Here is a 21,527-nt window from a genome sequence, read left to right as displayed (position 1 = left end):
TCTAAGAATAACTTTAAATGCAGCAGTCTTTTTTATTTTTTTTAATTTTATTTTATTACTGTTATTTAAATGCAGCTGGATTCATTGCCTGCTTAGAAAATGACTCAATACTAAACAACACCAAACTGTTCTTAATACCTGTAATCTCCCTGCTGGCAGAGGGGCCACTGCACATCCACAGGTTTCTGTCATCAGACACATAATCATGGAATGCTTTGGGTTGGATGGGACCTTAAAACCACGGGCAGGGACACCTTTCACTGTCCCAGGGTGCTCCAAGCCCTGTCCAGCCTGGCCTTGGGCACTTCCAGGGATCCAGGGGCAGCCACAGCTGCTCTGGGCACCCTGTGCCAGGGCCTCAGCACCCTCACAGGAAGGATTTGTTCAGGTACTGGCAGGGGTCTGAGCTCTCTGTGGATCCTTCTTTTCTCCAGGTGAGCACCCCCAGCTCTCCCAACCTGGCTCCAGTCCTTGGGGCACCTCTGTGGTCTGCTCTGAGCTTGTCACAAGTCTGCCTTGTGCTGGGAGCCCCTGAGCTGGATGCAGTGCTCACAGAGTGCTCCTCCTTCTCCTTCTCCTTCTCCTTCTCCTTCTCCTTCTCCTTCTCCTTCTCCTTCTCCTTCTCCTTCTCCTTCTCCTTCTCCTTCTCCTTCTCCTTCTCCTTCTCCTTCTCCTTCTCCTTCTCCTTCTCCTTCTCCTTCTCCTTCTCCTTCTCCTTCTCCTTCTCCTTCTCCTTCTCCTTCTCCTCCTTCTCCTTCTTCTTCTCCTTCTCAGCACCTGATCTGCTTCTCAGCACCTGATCTGCCTGGCATGTCCCTGTGCTGGGCAGAACATGTCCCTGTGAGGGCAGAGCATGTCCCTGTGAGGGCAGAGCATGTCTCTTTGTCCTGGACAGAACATGTCCTGTGCTGGCAGAGGAGGCACTGAGCAGTCTGAGCTCCACTCTCAGCCTCCCTCCCTGCCCCATCAGCAGTCCAGGATTAAGTGACAAGTCTGGCTTTTTATCACAAGGAAGTGTAAGATTGGAAATGCCAAAAATGTGTTCTTATGTGAAGGCTGGCATTTCAGCTGATGAACTAAATAAGGCTGATTTAGGGTTATTTCTACCTGGGTATTAATTTCTGCTTATAATAGAAGCCCCAGCCATGTGCTGCCCGGTGCAGCTGAATGCAGCTTTATTTCATGTCTCAAAGCCATCTCCTGGCAAGTTGGATTTGTCACATCCTGGATGGGAGGATTATCCTCACAAGAGTATTACCCCTGTAGCTGAAAATTTCTGGTTCTTAATTTCAGTTTCTTCTTTCTTCATACCTTCCTTATTTTCTGGCTGATGGACTGTACACATACAGTGCACTCTGGTTTTTAGTGTTGGATGTTATTGCCTCCTGTTTGTGAAGACATGCTCAATCTAGTTTCAAATTGCCTGTTGGAAGCATATCCCAAAAAAGAATGGGATCAAACAGGAAAAAACCAGCCCTGTATTTAATGAATTTATTCAGTGACATTTGCAGCATTTATGGAGTTTCAGTGGCTGCACTGCTGAGGATGCACAGTCCCTGCATTTGAGAGTGAGGCTGGTATAAGAATAAAGCAAACTGGAGAGGTGACAAGCATGCTTCTTTGCACCCTCATTCCTGGAGATTAAAATCTTCCTTTAGGAAGGAACACAAAGGAAGGAGCCCCTTTTAGTAAGTGATCAGGTGTGTGTTTGCTTGGACAGTGGGAAGGCTCTTCATGGCTTTGTAGTTTCACCAGACTATCCCCAAAGCCTGTTGTGGTTCCAGCACTACATTTTCATGCCACTTTGCTTTAGATAGAAATGGATTAAACAGTAATGTTAATTGATACATTTATGCACTGGCTTGTAAAAAAGGATTTCACACATTCTGAGACTAAACTGCAAGGATTTCAGGCCATCTAAAGCCTGGGATTCTGCAGGAACCTGAGCTTAGATGGGAAGCTGGGAACGTGTTTTAGTGGTGGGCTTGTCAGTGCTGGGTCAACACTTGGACTCAGTGATCCTAGAGGGCTTTTCCAACATTAATGGTTCAGTGATTCTGAGATTCCACAACAACATCTCCTGTACCACATCTGACACAGGGCCTCCTTTGTTTGTAGGGTCAGCACTAGGGTGCTCCCAGTATTATTAGGTTATTTATTAATCTGTAGTCCCTAACATCATTGGTTTGAAGGAATTCAATAAAATGGGGTCCCTGCATGGTGCCAGGGTTGTTGCTTTGCTCTCTGGAGGTTGGTCACATTCCTCTGATGAGGCAGCCTGTGAGGGCATGGTTTATTCAAACCGACTGATGAATTTATCCCAGCCAACTGCAAGTCTTGTTGCAGTAATACCTTTGACAAAAATTGAAGTAAAACTGCTCAGAGTTGGTACAGAAATCTCCTTATGCTGCTCCCTGTATAATAACATTAACTTGTGCAGGAGTTGCTATGGGAGTGTATAAAGAGATTTGTGCTCTGTGGGTAATCTGTAACTCAGAACTGTTAGGATTTTTAACTCCTTAATTAACTCTAATGTGACCAGTTGGCTTCCTATTAAATACACATTCCTGGGATCATTTTTATCATGCCCAGGTAGCACAGTCATGAGTACAAGGTGTGAAAATCACACCCTGACATTTCCATCATTGTCCCAGTGTGAGAAAGAACCACTCTTTCTGTTTTAACTCCCAAATAGTTGATGCTCAGCATGGCGATTTAACACAAGTCTCTTCTGTGTCAATGTAATGACAAAGGTCATCTTCTGAGCCAAGTATATAACTTTGGTTCTTGTTTAAAATGAGCATCTTGGGCCTCATGATTTCCTTTGTGGTGTATTTGGGGATGGGAGCCTCTGGTTTTCCCCCTGCAGCATCACCAATCACTGCAAACACAAAAAATGGAGGGTTCTAATGTGGAACAAGAAGCCAGAAAAAGTTCATCAGAACTTTGTTTACTCAGTGTCTGAGCTGTGCCTGATGCACTTGCTATGAATTGTAACTTACTTCAAGAGGTTTTCTCAGATTTTTTTAACATTTTCATGTCAATTCATGCAACTGAAAACTCTCTCTGATACTATCAAGTCTCATTGCCTCATACTGCTACCCAATATTACATAAAATCTTCTTTTCATACCACTACTTAGGCTGACTTTGAAAACTAAAGAGTTTTGCTTATTTTTTTTTTAGCTACACTTAAATCAGAAGATTATTTTTTTGCTGGCATTTGGAAGTACAAGAGTGTCTTTTTTATACTTTATTGTTTGTTATTTGATTTTCATTTTCCAATGGAAGTAAGAAAATAAAGGTAGACAGCTCTTTCCCCATCCATCAGCCATTTCCCCCCAGGATCTGATCACTGGATTGTATCACCTTTGCTTTTGGACAAGGTGCTTCCAGCACTGGCTAATGTGGATTAATTACCTCTCACCCAGCTGAAATTGTGAGAGCATTGGGGGAAGAAATGAAATGTACCATTCTTGATCCTGATTGATTCTCTACACTGCCTGTCTTCCACACAGAAAGTCTCACCACTGCTCTGTGGCTCCAGGAAAAAAAACCTTCCTGTGTGGAAGTGCTGGAGGGTAAAGCACACAGAGGGATGGACATGAACAGAGCAGAGATGCAGGGCAGTGGGATTTGCTGAATTTATTCATTTTTGAATAAATTTTTTTGTGACTGTGTTAAATATGCTTGTTGGGATAATGGGGTGTCAGCCAGGACAGAAGGGGTTCCAAAGCTCTGATTTTCTTCAGTGCTGGGGACAGAATATGCCTTGCCATTGATGTGAGTTAAACTGGTGCACAAGGAGGCTCAGACTGCCTTACAAGGATGCTCCAGAGCAGGATTTCTAAGTGGAGTAGATGGGCTTGGCTTGTTTTCCATATGGATTCATGAAGATATTGGAAAATCTATCTGAGGAAGAACACAGCAGCACAAGTGGAGGTGCAGGGCCAGCCTGCAGACACACTGCAGCTGGCACATGCTGGATTTGCCCCTTGTGTGTGAGCTGTGCCAGGCACCTGGTGCTCCCTGCAAATATCCCAGGCACTGTTTGTGGGGCAGATTGTAAATTAAATCCCCAAACCTTGTTGTACTGCAGAAGAAATTCCCCAGTGTGTTCTGCAGTTCATCATCCTGTAAAGCAGACACAGAGTGTGTTGTTCCTTATTTCACAAGAAACCTGTTTAGTTGCTTAAGCTACAGCATAAAGTTATTCTACATTTTTACTACTTTTTGCTATTTTCTCTTCACATAATTTTTCTGAGTGAAATAATTCCATTTGGCTGATTGATTCAGGAATTTGACTGTCACATTCGAGGCATGACATTTGAAAACGCATGGTAATGGACTTGAAATGTGTTGCTGTAAATTTTAAAGTGATTTTTTTGTAATAGTGAGGTGGAGCACTAATATCCCTTTGGGTAAAATCTATTACCCCTAGAAACAGTATTTCAAAGTTCACCAATATTCACTGTCTTCCCCTTGTAATTGCATCACTGAAGGAAAACCAATGGGCTTTACAGGCTGGCTGGAAACAGCTTTGCAAAGATTTTTACAATGCTTTGTGACAAAAGACAGAAGTAGTTCCAGAGCAGATGGATGGCTCAAATGCAGTAAAGATCCAGCTGCAATGGGCTGGAACTCCTGTGCTCCATCTCTGCCTGGTGGCTCTCTGGACCCATCTCTGGCTAACCCTGATGCCCCTGGGAGTTCAAAGCACAGCCTTGCTCACCTCTGTGCAGGGAAGAGTCAGGGCTGCCCTAGGAGTGCTGGATTTCCCCCCTGACCTATCTGTGTCTGCATAGCTCCTCTTAGAGCTGAGGAAACAGCAACTGGTCAAAAATACAAACTGGGAGTACAATTACAGTAATTTCACGATTATAAGCCGCACCATTTTGACTAAAATTTTGGTCCAAACCTGAAGTGCGGCTTATAATGGAAAAAGAACAAAAATTTGGTGTTTTAGTTTGGAGGACAGGTGTCTGCTGAGAAAGGCAGAAGCTTCTCTTTGAAATGGAGAATGTAAACCCCCTCCCTCCAAATTATTATAATTTTGAAATCAAGGGGCTTTCAGGCAAAGATATGGGAATTAGGAATAACAGTTCTTTACTAGGGAAATTAAAATAGAAATACAGAACTACAAAGAAACAAACCCCAAACCCTGACACAGTCAGAGTACAACCTGACACCCCGTCAGGCAGGGTGTTGGCAGCAGTCCCATTCCATGGTGGCTGCATCCTCCTGCAGTGACAGATGTGGCTCAGTTGGAGCAGTGCTCCTGTACAAGGTGCAGTTTCCTCCCAAGCTCCAGTGGGGATGTGGAGAAATCCGGTTTCCCTCTGGAGTCCAGTGGAGAAAGGGGCTCCCTTAGTGTCCCAAAACCTCTGTTTTATCTTGGTAAGAAATGTTGGGCTCTTCCCCCTGGCTGGAGCAACTCCCAATGGGATGCAGTAATTTTATCAGTCCCACAGTGGGACTCAATGGCCATGAGCAGAAAATGACTGGCTGGAGGAAGGATGGGTTGTGAAAAGATAAAGAACAATGCCCTGCCTGGTTTCAATGGATGGCCCATTAGCAGAATATCTGCCGTGGAGATAAGGATCACTGCCCCCACCCTCAACAGATGGTGATAGAACAGATACCTTTTATCACACTCTGTATTGTAACGTGCAGCTTATAATCAGATGCGGTTTATAATTGTGAAATTACTGTATTTATTTAAATGCATCATTTCACTTCATGCTGAGCTTTACCAAAGCTCACCTTCATGCTGGTAGTGGGGTGTGGCTGTGACTGAGGTCACCTCTGATGAGATTTTAGGCTGAGGGCTGTGCTCACTGTTTGCAAGCTGAGCTGCCACACAGGACACAGGAATGATCATCCCAGTGCACTATACATTATAAAATTATCCTGCAGGGATTCTAAGCTTGCAGTAGTGTGCATTTTCATATTTGAGGAACTGAGGCCAGTTTTGCCTGGTGAGTGCACAGCAAAGCTCACCCTGTGAATGAGAGGAGCACCAGGCACCTGCTGGCTACACCTGCCTCTCAAAAGGGGAGCAAGAGCCTGATTGCAGGTGCTGCACTGCTTGTGACCTGCAGCTAACCTAAAATAATGTCAGTCCATGTCCCAAACTGAAAACAGAGGGTTGACAATCAAAAATATTTTGGTTTGGTTTTTGGTTATTTTGTGTTTGTTTTTTTGTTGTTTTTTCCTTGCAAGCAGTGCATGAAAAACCTGTAGTGAAGAATGAATGGAAACCAGCAAAATGAGACTTTCATGGTCTCTTCACCACCACTATCACCACTATGTTTTAATCTCAACAGTGCTACAAGTTAGAGGTGGAAATTGTGTGTTTGCAATTTTAAGTGGTGATAAATCACTAATCACATCAAAAATTAGCGAGCAGCTCGCTTGATAAAGAGGAGACAGTTTCTGCAGACTGTCACTTCTCAAGGATAAATAATGTGCTTTACAGGCAATATGCTTCAGCCAGAATAATTAGGGAAAATACAGATGAGAGCTGTATGTCTGATGGAGTTACCCTCTGCTATTGCTCTCAGAGGGCTCTCTTGAAAATCGTATCTTTAATGGATGTTATGGAGATTTGAAAGAAAATTTGAAACATGCGACTTTTTATCTGCTTTTGATGTTACATTCAGCTGCTTTCATCTTGGAGGATAAAAGTAATTGAACAATAATCCCAAAGAGAGTCAAATACACAAATCAATAAACTGCTCTCACAGGAGAATTTATTTTAATGAGCACACTGGTACCTGTGAGGGTTCCATTAGGTGGTCTTGTTCCCTTTAGTGCAGATAGCGTGCCCTGACTGGGAACAGAAACAATGAATGAGGCAGAGCTACTCTCTCAGTACCACCAGACAAGAAGAGCTTTCTGCCTCCTTTGAGTGACATCCTAAATCGTGATTGAGTGTTGAAAGTTTGGCACTGTCTTTTTTATTTTTGTGTTCTTTTGGGAAGAATAATGAAAGCCAAGGGCTGGTGCTTCCATTAGACATAGTGGGAATGGAGGCTGGTGTTAGGCAAGTCCCTCTGTTCCTCTGTTTTTCTACCTGGTCTGTGATGTATTAATTTTCTCTGCAGTGCTTTCCAGTGATTCTTTTTAAATTTATTAGGATTTATTCATCTGAATTTTTTATATGCATTCTTTAATAAATCCCAGCGTGGGTCAGGCTGGAAGGGACCACAGTGCTCAGCTGGTGGCACCTCCCTGCTCAGGCAGGGCCATCCCAGAGCACAGGGCACAGGGCTGTGTCCATGTGGCTCTGGAATATCCCCGGGAGGAGACTCCAGCCCCTCTCTGGGCTCTGCTCAGGGCTGGGCACTGCCCAGGGCACGAGTTGTGCCTCCTGTGCAGGGGAATTGCTGGGCTCAGCCCCTGCCCGGGGCTCTGGGGCCATTGCTGGGCCTGGAGCAGAGCCTGGGACTGCTCTGAGCCTGCCTGGGCACAGGGACAGACAGACAGACAGGGACAGACAGACAGACAGGGACAGGGACAGAGAGACAGGGACAGAGAGACAGGGACAGAGAGACAGGGACAGACAGACAGGGATAGACAGACAGGGACAGGGACAGACAGACAGGGACAGACAGACAGACAGGGACAGACAAGGACAGACAGGGACACCTGAGAAAGACAGGGACAGTTAGGGACACCCAGAGACAGACAGACAGGGACACCTGGGACACCCAGAGACAACCAGGGACAGACAGGGACAGACAGGGATGCCCAGGGACACCCAGGGACACCCAGGGCTGAACCCCTCTCCCTGGGGCTCCTCTCCAGGCTGAGCCCCCCCCAGCTCCCTCAGCCTTTCCTGGGCACTGAGATGCTCCAGCCCTTGCTCAGCTCCAGGAGCTCCTGTCCCTGCTGTGCTGAGGATCCAGGGCTGGACACAGCACCCAGAGCTGGGAACAGCACCCAAAGGTGTCCCCAGAGCTGGGCACAGCACCCAAAGGTGTCCCCGAGCTGGTCACAGCACCCAGAGGTGTCCCCAGGGCTGGACACAGCACCCAGAGCTGGACACAGCACCCAGAGGTGTCCCCAGGGCAGGATCACCTCCCTTGATGTGCTGTGGAGACCTCAAGAGGTTTAGGACAATTTGCTCTTCCAGTAGTGCTTTCAAAGCCAGTGTGTATCAACTTTAGAAGCTCCTTCTGCCAGATTCAACAAATAGAACTGGGAATATTTTTATTTTTTTTAATATTTATTGTTGAAGAACACGATTCTGAAAGAACATTGAGAATTTCTCCTGCAGGTTGCAGAGACATTAAAAGAACCCACAGTTACAAAAGAAAGAAAACATGTCTTCAAGAAGAATGCTTTTTCTGCTGCTCAGAGTAATTGAACAGCCCCATGCCTGTGTAGAGGAAGCCTCTCTTTTACTCACTATTTTGATTACCTTATTTATGTTTTATAGAGATAATTTATGTTTTGTCAGGATCCAGCTTCTGTGTTACTCTGAGCCTGCTCCACTTAGTCCATTTGAGGATAACAGCAGAGCACACAGAGGAAGAGATAATAAAAATAAATGCATGTAGATGTTAGTAAAACAAACAGTTAAAATAAATATTTTATTGATGCATAATGAAATAAATTTGTATAATCAGATTTTTTACTTTTGTTTGGCAAAAACCAAGTGGTTTACTTGCTTTCTAATCTCACTTCCATTAGCATGTTTAATTATTCTATTGTATTTAATCATCAAAATGCTCAGTAATGTACATTTTGTTCCCAGCCATGGAATGCCACAGCTATGTGTATCCATGATAGATGTTTTTAATAAAATCAGTAATTACCCTTTATTGTTCTTTTAAATGTTATTTTTTTAAGTGTGTTAGGGCACAACAGGTTTGGGGTATAAAAGAAAGCGAGCTCTCATTTTGCCATTTCGTAATATAATAAAAAAAATTCTCTTTAAATAGATGCTAATAAACCTTTTTTAAAAAGCAGTGCTTAATTATCTTGAAGTTGTTTACAAGTGGAGCTTTGGCAGCTCAGCTCTGGCTGTGGCAGTGCTGGGGCAGGTGTTGGGAGGGCTGTGCTGGCAGCTCAGGTCCTGCTCTCCTGCTTTCCCTGTGCCCTTGGCCAGCAGCTGCGTTTGGTCTGGGATGTGACAGGCACATTTTGTAACAAAATAGATCTGGGATCATTTAAGGGCATTGGGGTTCTTTTAAACTTGTTTTGTTTGGTTCTGTTTAACAAAGTAGAAGTCTGTGATTAGAGGATGTTTTATGGGATTTGTAATGTATCAAATATTTTCCTTTTTTTATATATCTTTTCAAATCTTGGGTGTCTTTCAGTACAGAATTCTAAGTAAAATTTGCAACTGAAACAAAACCAGTTTTGTTTCAGATCAATAAAAAATATGAAGAGGATTTGCAGTTAACTGAATAAAAATGATTGTGTTAGTTGTGAAGAGAGCTCAGTTAGGCTTATCTAACCACATACTCCATTATCTAGCTTATTTCCTATTTCTTTTATAATAGTGTGGCAGCATTCCTCCTTCTTTATTGCTCAGAGAATGCCCTAAAATAGCCTGGTTTAGTTTATCAGCTGTAATGACACCTATTTCTTTGTACATGCTTTGGGCTGTAGTGATTGAAGGCCTCACAAACAGACTGTTTGTTCTCTGGTCATTTTATTGTGTCAGTCTCACTCCTTTCTTCTCTTTTCTGCTGTAAGTCTTTCAGAACAGCCCTTTCTGTATAATTGCCTACTTTCAGCTCTGTCTGCACTGCCTTTGGACCAGTGATGATATCTGAAGTGGTTTAAAAGAAAGCAAAAATTAGATCCAAATATTAGGATCCAATTTCCTCAGAGAAGGGCAAAGCCAAAACACTTTCACAGCACTGCAAGACTGGTGAACTCTTTAATCAGTGTTTTCATCTGTCATGTCTGAAAAGGTATTTATCTCACATTTTGGCTCAGAGGCATTGAAATGTGATGGGCAGCAGCTGTGAGGCTCAGCAGAGGAGCTGTCACAGAAGGACACGTTGCACTTCAGGGATGGACGGAGTTGTCCATCACTCACACACTTTTGTGCATGGGACAAGGCAAGGTGTTGGTGGCACAATTCCTCTGTCAGGAGCTCTCTGAAGAGATGAGCACACACTGTGGAGGGGCTGGGTTTTCCTGAACCACCACACATCTCTGAATTCTGCATTTAAGGTGAACCTCTGGATTATTTTTGCTCTGTTTGCCTTGCTGCATTTTTTCATAGTAGGTGTGTTTCCCTAGACTTGTTTCATCCTGTGGAAATTGGGGGATAAAGGGGAGAGAGAGAAGGCTTCAGCTTTTATCTAACACCCTGAATACAATCATTGTTGGACACATTTCTGTTTGGTTTTCCATGCATAGACCAAGAACACTGTCTTTGAAAAACACAAAGGAACTGTTGGCTCCTGGCCAGGTGGGGTGGGGCTTGCAGCACCCTGCTCCAGAGGAAGGGTTCCCTGCTCATGGCAGGGAATTATCCTCAAGATCCCTGATTATCCTCAAGGTCCCTGCCAACTCAAGCCTTTCAGAGATTCTGGGATTATGAGTTTTGTTGCTGTGGGTTGAAAAATGGTCACTGTTTCAATTTATTGTGGGAGTGAATATTCTCTTCTCCACCACTCAGTGATGCTGCAAAATTTAAATCTTTTAAATAAAAATTGCTTTACATTTTTCCTGGGCTACAGAGGGATGCTGTACCATGCTGATAGTTGAGGGAACACAGGTTTTGGTGGAGTTCCCAGCTACCAGTGCACCCAATTTTCTCCTTATCTCCTCCCAGCCTGCCTGGAGGAAGGGCTGGGGACTTTAGTGGGGTGCCCAGATTGTGGATGGCCTGTGCTGGCTGGAGTGACTGACTGATGGCCCCAGTGTGGGTGTGCAGAGAGGAAGGCAGAATTCATAGTTACACCTGTTTTCTCTCTCTTTATCTGAAAGTATCAGTTCAGCACTCACACAAAGGCTGCTGCTCCTTTTTCTTCCTTTGTGCATTCTCAGTCTCTGTAACCTGCTGCTGGGAAACAGAATTTAATCAGTGCACTGCTAATAAACTCTGCCTCCTGCTCTCCACAGGGTCAGGGGACACGGGCACAGGGCCCCAGATGAGGAGGGACATCTCCACTCCCTGTCATGTCTTTACTGACAGCAGCAATTTCTTGCAATTAGGCTCCTGCAGCAGGTACTTAACCCGGGGGCAGCAGCTGATTGTCTGTGTTTAACTTCACTCCTCCACTTGAGCTCTGTGTTCAAGCCCCAGTGTCCCCCCACGGCTTCCTTTCCTCTCTGTTCTTCCCCTGATGGAGGGTTACAGAGCTGTGACAATTGTTATTGATAATCCAAACCAACCTTTTCTTTTCTACACCTCACCTTGAGCGAGAGGACGGCAGAGAACAAAATGAGCTCCGTGACACTCAATAAGCAATGAGCAAAACTGGCCTTAAAAGTCAGCTTTTCTGTGCAATTCTGATGGCAGAAAAAGCAGTCTCTGGACATTGTTTGTTCAACAATGCCTCTTTACCTGGACTGAGAACACAGATTCCACGGAAGGATCCCTGGAGAGTTTGTTTCATTCAGGCCACTTAGAATCATCAAATCATTTAGGTTGGAAAGCCCTTAAAGATCGAGTCCAAGTGTTGACCCAGCACTGCCAAGCCCCCTATTAAACCAGGTCCCCAAGTGCTCTACACCTACATGTGTTTTAAATCCCTCCAGGGACTGTGACTCCAAAAGCTCCCTGGGCAGCCTGTTCCAACACCTGACCATCCTTCCTGTGAAGAATTTTTCCTCATATCCAATCTGAACATCCTCTGGTGCAACTTGGGATTGTTCTCTCTCCTCCTGTCCCTGTTCCCAGAGCCCAATCCCCCTGGCTGTCCCCTCCTGTCAGGGAGATGTGCAGACCAGAAGGTCTCCCCTGAGCCTCCTTTTCTCGAGTCTGAGTCCCTCAGCCCCTCCTCATAGGACTTGAGCTCCAGACCCTCCAGACTTGCACATCCCAAGGATTCCAGAAAGGTTCCTGCCTGCTGAAGTGTTTGCTGCAGCCCACCAGAGTAATGAAAGGTAGCAAAGCATCAGTGGGTGATGAGGTGTTAAAAAACACTGACTTTGATGTGAACGTTCAAAATGTAATTAATGGTTCAACCAGGCTGAAATAAGAATCCAGCATTTGCACAGTGAAATCCCAGAGACTGCAATTTTCCTTGCGTGGGTTCAAGACTCATTTCAGTAGATCTGTGGAAGCTGTTTCGTTGTTTAAGCTTCTTAAGAATTTTCTTTTTTTTTCCCCCCCAAGGTCTCAGGACCCTGAAAATTTTACTTAAGGGTACACCGTTTACACCAATATCTGATTTCTTAAGTATTCAAATAGGTTTAAGAATTCAAATTTGTTCTATTTCTATCTTGCTTTGATGGGTATCTTTGTGTAGTTAAAGCTGAGATACTTACTAGCAGCTTTTATTCCACTAACCAAGTGCAAAGTTACTCCTTTTCAGATATTTTCTTGCATTATTTGGAAGCTATCCAAGAGTACAGAAATGGAGAATTTTTTCCAGTTTCAGATATCAGCACTACCAGAGAACTGTACATGAATTATAAATTTACCTTACCTTTTGGAAGAAAACATTATGAAAAAGGTAATATTAGGTCCCAGGAGTAGGTGCTACAGACCTTTTGAGACGGAATACTCACAGAGCTAACAGGCAGGAGGAATTATAGAGAGGACAGTAGGACCACTGCCCTTTAAAAACAACAGTATGAAATCTCATCCTGGAAAAGGAGCTTTCAATGGCTTCTGCTGTGGAGGAAATCAGTGTGGTAACAGGAAAACATTTTCAAAATTATATAGAGAAAAAAAAGGAGATTGAAACCAAGAGAAGAAAACTAGAGAGAACATAAAGCTTTCCAGGGCCAGCTTCTATTTGTTAATTTAATTCTAGTTTGGTTTCTTCCTCTCTGAACCCAAAGTTTAGGTAGTTTTTACTTACTTATCCTCCCTCTGCTTAAAGATCTGGCTGGCCACCAGATGTCAATCTCTCCACTTGCAGCCAGGGACACCTGAGGACATGGGTATTTATTTGAGACTTGGTTTAGGACTGTCAGCCTGAGAACAGATGGTTCTTGGGGGAAAATGTGGTGTAGGGGGGTGTGCCCTATGGGTTTTACCTTCTTGCTTTGTAACCAGTCTCATCTGTGGTTCACAGGCTGGTTACTCAGAGACTGTTTCAGTCTGTGTGTGTGATGGAGCTTGCAGCATAGACAGCAAAGTTTTGAGCAGATTTAGAAGCTGGTCATGAGAAGTTTCTGCCACTTAGAGTTTGGGGTAGGAAAGGAAAGAGTAAATGTGGACAGGATGAGAAAGGAAGCTGAAAAATAAAACCTGCAGGAAATCTTCCCTAAGCCAGCTCTGGGCAGATGACTTGGTGAGGTGATGATCAGTTTGTTCCTTACAGGTACAGTCAGCACATCTGACATCCATTAACCAGACACGCTCTGGCTGCTGATTCACTCCATAACATGACTGATTTAAAGCCAATAATTGTAATTAAAAAACCAAAATAAAGGCAGTATAACATTAATACAGTGGTGAATTGCCATTTTCAGCTGCCTTATTGCATTTCTGTGAAATGTTTTTGCCTTGTCTCAGCCACGTTCTGAGTTGGGCTCTGCAGTTGAGTGCTTGGTGTAATGCAGAGCTCAGCAGGGCAAATATCTACATTTGCTTTTGCTTTTCTTTCCTTTGGATGCATCTTGGATTGAGGTTTGGGATTACCTTTACTGGGATTACTTTACTTTGGGATTACCTTAATTTTCAGAAGCTGAATGTTTTCAGAGAACCATTCTTTTATTGACCTAATTTATCTGTACAATTCATTTGCAGAAACATAAATTTCAGAGATTTATAGAAAATGAGTGCTTTGCACCTCATGCTAGATATATATGTGTATGTTAATGCATAAAAATGTCCTGATTTCTAAATTAAACTTTTTTTTTTTTTTTTTTTTTTGACACACAGAGTTAAATGCTTGGTTTTAAGAGGTGTTTTCTGGATGTTGAGGGATTGACACGATTTATAGGGAAACCTAAACCATTTGCTAGCTTTAAACCCCTGGTCTTTTCATATCCATCCCATTTCCAAAGTATCTGCACATGTGTATATCTATAAAAAGATGCTGAATACTTTCCCATTGCTAGTCCTTAGGGGATTTTTAGCAGTAATACAGAATATGCAGGTTGTTAAAATGTATTTTCTGCTTATGCATGAGTAGATTGAAGTCAGGGTGGCTGGTGCGTGCTCTACTTTGAAGAATTACTAGAAGGGTTTTTTCCCACTTTAATTATCTCTCAAAGAAGTGTGACTGGTATTCAGGAGTCCTTCCAACTTTTTTGTTCCCATGAAAACATTTTTTTCATAGTCTGAAGTAGTGAGAGACTATGAGAAGTGGGAAGAACCCTGAATTGTGCTATAAATTAAGAAACTTTACATGAAATTATGTATTTTCTGATTACCTCGTTCAGATATATATTGAGCAAAAGAGCAAATACAAGTTGAAAAAAATGGTAGATAAACAAACTGACATCTGTAGAATTTTTATGATTTGACTTATCTCAGACACTGATTTTACTCAGTCATCCTTCATTCTTTATATCTACATGTCTAGTGGCACATGCATTTATATTTTATATAAAGGGCAGAGTGTAGTCAGAGCATTTGAGTTAGGCTGTTAAAAATAAATTAAGGAACAGCAGGTGAAAATGATTCCTCCACATGAATATTCAAAGTGTGCCTCTGCCAGATACTGTAGAAAGAATAATAAAGAGCAAAGAAACTTTGATGGGACCAAGGCGTGGAGATGATCTGAAATTAAAATTTTATTGGCACCAGGTTGAGATGACTCAGAAAACTTACTCAGGAGTGGCAGGATGTGCCTGTACACCCCATTGCCAGACATCCAGGAGTTTAACAGATGAAGGGACACTGGGATGCTGGACATGCAGCAGCTGATCCCTTGGTCTTGATTCTTTCACTCTGGGGCTTCAGTGTGAGCAGAATGGGTTTGCAGGTGGCAGGAGGGTGTAGGGGCCATGGAGCCGAGTTCAAAGCTCAGAGACTTGAAATTCATTCCTTCCCCAGGGGCCATTTCCTGTGTGTTTGCATCACTTAGGGCTGGACTCACCAAGGTCATTAAGCACTATCAAGTAGCCCATCAGCTACTATTATATTTTTTTTCTTTGTAAGAATGAAGAAAGTGCAACTTCTCCACCCCTTACCTGGTGGAATCCTGTTGCCACTGTTGGATTCAGAAAGCTTTCACAAGCATCAGGAGCATGACCACTGTTCAGGGCCTCATGACAGGAAATTTCCAGGCCAAACTCAGGAGCAAGAATACAGCTGTGGATCCAATGTTATAATGGTTTTGAAAGCAAAACCAGTGAGAGATTCCAAGTAAGAAATAAAATTCAAGAGGAAAAAAATAGAAAAATAAAATACATGTAATAGTACAAAAGAAAAACCACTGCCAGAGTCAGAATCCAAGCTGACACCCATCAGTCAGTCAGGATGTTGGCAGCAGTCCCATTCCTGCATCCTCCTGCAGTGACAGATGTGGTTCTGTTGTACAAGGTGCAGTTTTCCTCCAAAGGTCCAGTGATGTGGAAGGGTCTGGTTTTCCTCTGGAATCCAGTGGAAAAGGCTGCTCTGCTGTTTCAAATCTCATTTTTTATCTGGGTAGGAAATGCTTGGCTCCTCCCCCTGACTGGAGCATCTCCCCATGGGATGATGGAATTTTATCAGTCCTGCAGTGGGACTCAGTGGCCATTAACAGGAGACATCTCCTGGAGGAAGGATGGGCTGTGAAAAGATAAAGAACACTGCCCCAGCTGGTTTTAACAGATGGCCCATTAGCAGAGAGTATCTCCTATGGAGATAAGGATCACTGTCCCTCCTGGTTTCAGCAGGTGGTGATAGAATACATACATCTGGGCACATCTTTACTTGGACAGATGTTCATTTCCCTATCACACTATGCATTGTGCAGACAAGAACATCCAGAACTGCGGAGTGTTGGGACACACACACACACACAGAAGGAGGCACGTTAATGGATGGCTGCCTTGTTGAAATATCCAATTGTGTTTGTGTTCTCCTCCTGCTCCCCAGACCCCGTGCACGGGCCGCAGAACGTGGAGGTGGTTGACATCCGCTCGCGGCAGCTGACGCTGCAGTGGGAGCCCTTCGGCTACGCCGTGACGCGCTGCCACAGCTACAACCTCACCGTGCACTACCAGTACGTCTTCAACCAGCAGAAATTCGAGGCAGAGGAGCTCATCCAAACTTCTTCCCACTACACCCTGCGTGGGCTCAGGCCCTTCATGACCATCAGGCTGAGGTTGGCCCTTTCCAACCCTGAGGGCAAAATGGAAAGTGAGGAGCTGGTGGTGCAGACTGAGGAGGATGGTGAGTTATGGTGGGGTTGGATGGTTGAGTTTGAGGGAAGACTCATCTTCAAATTGTAAACAACACCATAATCCTCTGTCCCACAAGACTGGTGCAGCTTCTCTGGATAGTGTGTCTGTTTTGAGTGTGAAAATTGTAGGCTTCAATGATTTTCATAGCCATGTTTTTGAAATGGCAAAGGTCACTGAAGTGCTTGGGCATGACAGAGTCTGAACAGCTGTTAAAGAGCTGTAGGTTTAATTTAATTTAATTAATTTGTTTTCTGAACCACCCAACAGTTTCCATTATCATATGGGCAAATGCAGGCCTATATTTATTGATTTTTCTTGTGCCTTCACACAAAAGAAGGCATCCCAAAAACTGTATAGTTCCTCCTTTCCAGAGTGTAACTTTTCTTAATAGCAATCTTCTGGATATCACATTTTATAGAGATCTCAGAAGGAAAATTAATTGTGTGAATAAAAGAAGGGTTGTGAGTATAAAAGAACAGTTTTCTAGAGAACTGATGTAAAGCTTCAAAGCTTTGTTATCCCACCTGAGCTGTTTCAGACCAAGGACCAAATTCCTCTGCGTGGATTGTAGAAGTTGCTGTCCTAAGTTTCTCTCAGCTGCAAGTGACTCCTCCAGCCCCATATATCATATGGGGAGACACAAAAGGATGGCAGATATTTCAGAAAAATGAGCAGGATTTTTTATCAGACAGGCTTAGGAGTGCATGTAGTTGGTTATCTCCCATGGCATTAACATTTTGCTGCAGTAGGTGGATTTTTGAGCTGGCCTTGGAGCTGTAATGAAATATAAATCTTGCACTGTTACTTTACTGAGCAAATCAATCTTTCCTGTTGATAAAGGTGTGCAGCCCCATAGCATCTCCATGCCAAGGTGCAGTCTGGCTGCTCAGGTGGAGAGTTCTGTTGTGTGGGTGGAGAAGGAGAAATTAAATTCCCTGCTGCTGCTCTGCTGTACTGGAATAAACTCACACTGAAATTAGCATCATATTTTCATGGATTCTGATTTTATTTGTCACTTAGTGGTTACATTTAGGGTGTTGTTATTTGAACCAAAAGTTGAAAAATAAGCCTTTCACATTGATAGTAGCTTGGTAATGGTAGTGCCTTGAGGGATTTTAATTTTTAATTTTATTTATTTATTTTTAACACTCAGCTTCCTGTCTGATGGCCTTTTGGGTGTCTCATGTGTGTGCAGCTGGAGCTGGTGACGCTTTGAACACAGTTTTTTGTTGATTTTTTTTTCTTTTTCCCCTGCAGTTCCTGGACCGGTTCCCTTGGAGTCTATCCAAGGAGGACCTTTTGAAGAGAAGATCTACATTCAGTGGAAGCCTCCAAATGAGACAAACGGCATCATTACACTCTATGAGGTGAGAAGAACAGATTGTTGTCAAGGAATAGGTGCCACAGGGCCCTTTTCATGTGTGTTTAAGCCAATCCTGAGCTCTAAGAGATCTCAGCAGGTGCTAAAAGAAGCCTGATTAAAACAGATAAGAATCTTCAAGATAGTCTGTTGCTACCACTGGAAAAAATTCACATTTCAAAAAAGAGAAAGATTTCTTTCCAATATTTGTGGTGAATTGAGAGCCACACGTTTCCCCATGTCTCAGGTGCCCTGTTTCCTTCTGCAGTAGTTCTAAGGTCTGTGTTCTTTCTTTTTTTTTCTTCTTGAGATAAAACACTGCAATGTTTAAACCTACCCAGTGTAACTGATTCCTCTTTGCCTTCCACCAGTCACAGCATTTCCTGGCAATATCAGCAGAATGGAACTGTCAACTCTTATCGCTTTTTGAAGGTTTCAGATGATATTTGTACATCCCAACAATTGCTCTGATGACAAACAAAATGTAGAGCAGGTTATGGGATGAGCACTGACCATCCTGTGCTGGATGAGAAATAAACAATTGAATGTGATTCTAGAGTGTATCAGAGGTGATGTTTCTTGTGAAGGTAAGGAAGTGTTACTGCTGTCATGTGCTCCTGATGAAATTCTCCATAATGTCATTTGTATCCCCAAATATGTGGAACAGGAATGTAAGAGGAGGGACTCTTTAGGAGATCATATAACACAAAATACAGTCCTAAAAGAGAAGGTAAAGGCTTTTGGATTAAATAGCAGAAAGTGGTGCACCAGTACTGGCTGAGTGTGTGTCAGTTTATGGGTTCAGTATTTACCTCTGTAAGATTAGAGAAAGTAAAAATAATTTTATTGTAATGGTGACATAAAACCTTTCACTGTGCCTTGTGCGGCATTTTGTGACACAGAGGGACAAGAACCAATATTTCAGTCTCTCTTTTGTGCTTTTTGTACAAACTCACTTTGGAAAAGCCACAGGTGCAAGCAGCAGCTCTGGCACTGCCAATGAGGTTCTGCCTCTTTCCTCTTCCCATCCAGCCTCTCCATTTGGGACAGGATGTCCTGGGATGTCACTCCCAGATGTCCTTACTAGCACTGGCTCTCTCTGGCACAGTCAAATGGGAAAAATGAAGCAGGTTTAACATCTCTTACACTCCAGCATGAGCAATGGATGAAACTTTCCGCTGTAACTTCACTTTTAGGTCATGATTTGGCTCACAAAGGCCAGACTGAGTTTGATACAGCAACACTAAACAGATGAACAGAATTTCCTCGTGGTAATTTAGTGTCATTTCAGTTGGGCTGGAATCCTTGACTAAGTCTGGAGTCGTTGTTGGTCTGTTGAGACACTTAGAGAAATGCTTGCAGGGTGCAAATCATCTGTCAGTGCTAAAACAGAACCAACCCTCATCATTTCATGGTCTTTGAGGGTGTCTGTGTCAGGAATTAGGCAATAAACCTGGGTGTGTTTTAAAGGAATTAATCTGAATAGAATCAGTTACAGGTTATTTTTTTTCCTGGCAACACAGGTGACCTATAACAGAACTTATTTTAAATCTGACCCAAGTCAAATGATGCAAATGATGCAAAAATAACTCCTTTTAATTTTTAAAGAAGCAGTTTCTTACTAAAATATTGCCTTGGGCTCAGCTTGTTGAAAGGACTTCAACAGTCTGAGTATCTTTTCTGGCTGAGCAGCTGCATGAGACACTTTAATGCCTGCAGGGTTGTGATGCATCATGACAGTGCCTTTGCCCCTGAAGTCATATCATTGCTCGAGTCTCAGCGGAGGCAAACAAATTTTTCTTTTCTGATAATGACTCTCTGCATATTTGGCAGCTGAAGACAAAGAGAAGTCAAGGTGAATTCAAACTCTTCCTCCTTTTCCTATACCTCATCTCCAAAAGGATGAACATCTGAGTGCTAGAAACACCGTGAGAACCAGAGTGCCTGGAGGTTGTCACAACGAAAATGTTGTCCTTTCCTGTCCCTTCTTCCCTGTGAAAATTCCTACAGAACCTTTCTACTGTCCAAGCAAGCCTGAGACAAGCCCATCAGCTGGAGATAAAAATACAGGAGAGCAGTTGCAGAACCTGGACAGATGGCCAGGGCTCTCTCAGGGTGGTTTGCTGTTTTTGGAAGAAGGGGATTCCTGCAGGGAACACACACAATTCCTGAACACTGGTACTGGTGTCACTGGGAATGCTGCTCAATGATCTTCCAGTGAATTTGCAGCTCTCTGGAAGCTCTGCAATTGTGTTGCTGTTACTAGGGAGAAGCAAACAAAAAGGCTTCTGAGCATTTATTGAAGAAAATTTCCCTGCAAAGTATTTAATAATATTATCATTTTATGAACTTGAGTTAGTGGTGTCAGGTCCTGCATTACACCTGGAGGTAACTGGCTAAATTCACACACAGGAATTGTGCCACTGAGAGTCTCCCAAACCCCTCTGGGCACAAACTGTCCTAATAAAAACAAATAAAACCCCACCTTCTCCTAAGTTATAGTTCCCTCCTCACCATCACCATCACAATCTGATTCACTGTATCTGGATATTGTATTTTCCCTCTAATTCTGTTTAAAAAAATGTTATAAGCTTCTGAAATGCTTCAAAATAATCATGCTGTCTATTCTATTTACATCCACTTGCTTCCCTTTGGGACTGATTTTCTTCTCAGGTCCCTAATCATTCTTGCAGCTCCCTGCCAGATGTCCCTATAACCCAAATTGCTGTTGCAGTTTTCATATCCACTGCTTGGGTGCCAACTGGGCTGGGATTCAGCAGCACAACCTTCAAGTCTTTTGGCAGCCAGAAGCACTAATTTCATAATGACTGAATACTTCTAAAGAGCCTAAACAGAATTGAAGGACCTTAATGAACCTTTTTGACTTTTGCAAGTCTCTTCTGATGGGTATTTTTCCTTCAAATGCTATTGTTGCCTTTTAACAAAGCAAGAGCATTGCATTTAAAAGTGGTTTAAACCCCTCTGCGTTCACTTGCAGAACTAATTGTTTCACTGGGTACAGAAGCAGCTGGGTTTTTAAACAGAAGGACCTTTTAGATCCCTTGTAATTGCAGTTCTAGATCCTTCTCTAATTGCACTCTCTTTCTGGGGAGCACAAACCTCTTGTTGAAGACAACTTGGAAAGTTCCAGGAATTACAAATCAATTAATCAGTGCTGGAAAGATTAGGATGTGAGCTGGGAGGACAGAACAGATCCTTCTGGGGTGCCTGGCTTCAAGGTGTGTAGGTACCTACAGGGGGCAGGCAGAGCAGCCTGTGCCAGAAACCCAGATGACAGCAGAGCTGGCTTTGCTGGTTCCTTGGTTTGGGTGAAATGCCCCACACAGACAGCTCTGCATGTGACACTCATGGAAGAAGGACTATTACACTGTTTTGTTCTTATTGTCTCTGGGAGCAGCCTGTGAGAGGCTCAATAATATCTCACTAATCCTGCCCCACAATCAGTCTGAAAGCACTTGTTGAAATCTGTATTTTACATTTTTTTTAACCAGTCCTGAAAAGCTGCTCTTCTTCAAAATCCCCGATAATCAAATGCTGCTCATTGTCCTCACACCATGTGGGAGTGAGCTCAGCTTCAAAGCCTTTGTGTACAAAGACATGCAACAAAGATTTATTCCTTTTAATTTATTTTTCCTAAGTGTGTGTAAAGTCAGACTACCATCAAA

General features: G+C 43.2%; 1 protein-coding gene across 9 annotated transcripts in view; it reads left to right on the top strand.

Moving 5' to 3' along the window:
• PTPRT (protein tyrosine phosphatase receptor type T) overlaps positions 1-21,527 on the top strand; it is a 450,791-nt gene that overhangs the window by 274,982 nt on the left and 154,282 nt on the right. For all 9 annotated transcript variants that reach the window (XM_033075163.2, XM_033075164.2, XM_033075167.2 and 6 more), the window contains exons 8-9: positions 16,174-16,470; positions 17,739-17,848. In XM_033075163.2, coding sequence (XP_032931054.1) covers positions 16,174-16,470; positions 17,739-17,848 — 407 coding nt within the window. The remainder of the gene's footprint in view (positions 1-16,173; positions 16,471-17,738; positions 17,849-21,527) is intronic.

Source organism: Catharus ustulatus, chromosome 17 (genome assembly GCF_009819885.2).
Source record: "Catharus ustulatus isolate bCatUst1 chromosome 17, bCatUst1.pri.v2, whole genome shotgun sequence".
Classification (NCBI taxonomy): domain Eukaryota; kingdom Metazoa; phylum Chordata; class Aves; order Passeriformes; family Turdidae; genus Catharus; species Catharus ustulatus.
Note: the sequence above shows the minus strand (reverse complement) of the source record. Positions and strands in the feature narration are given on the sequence as shown.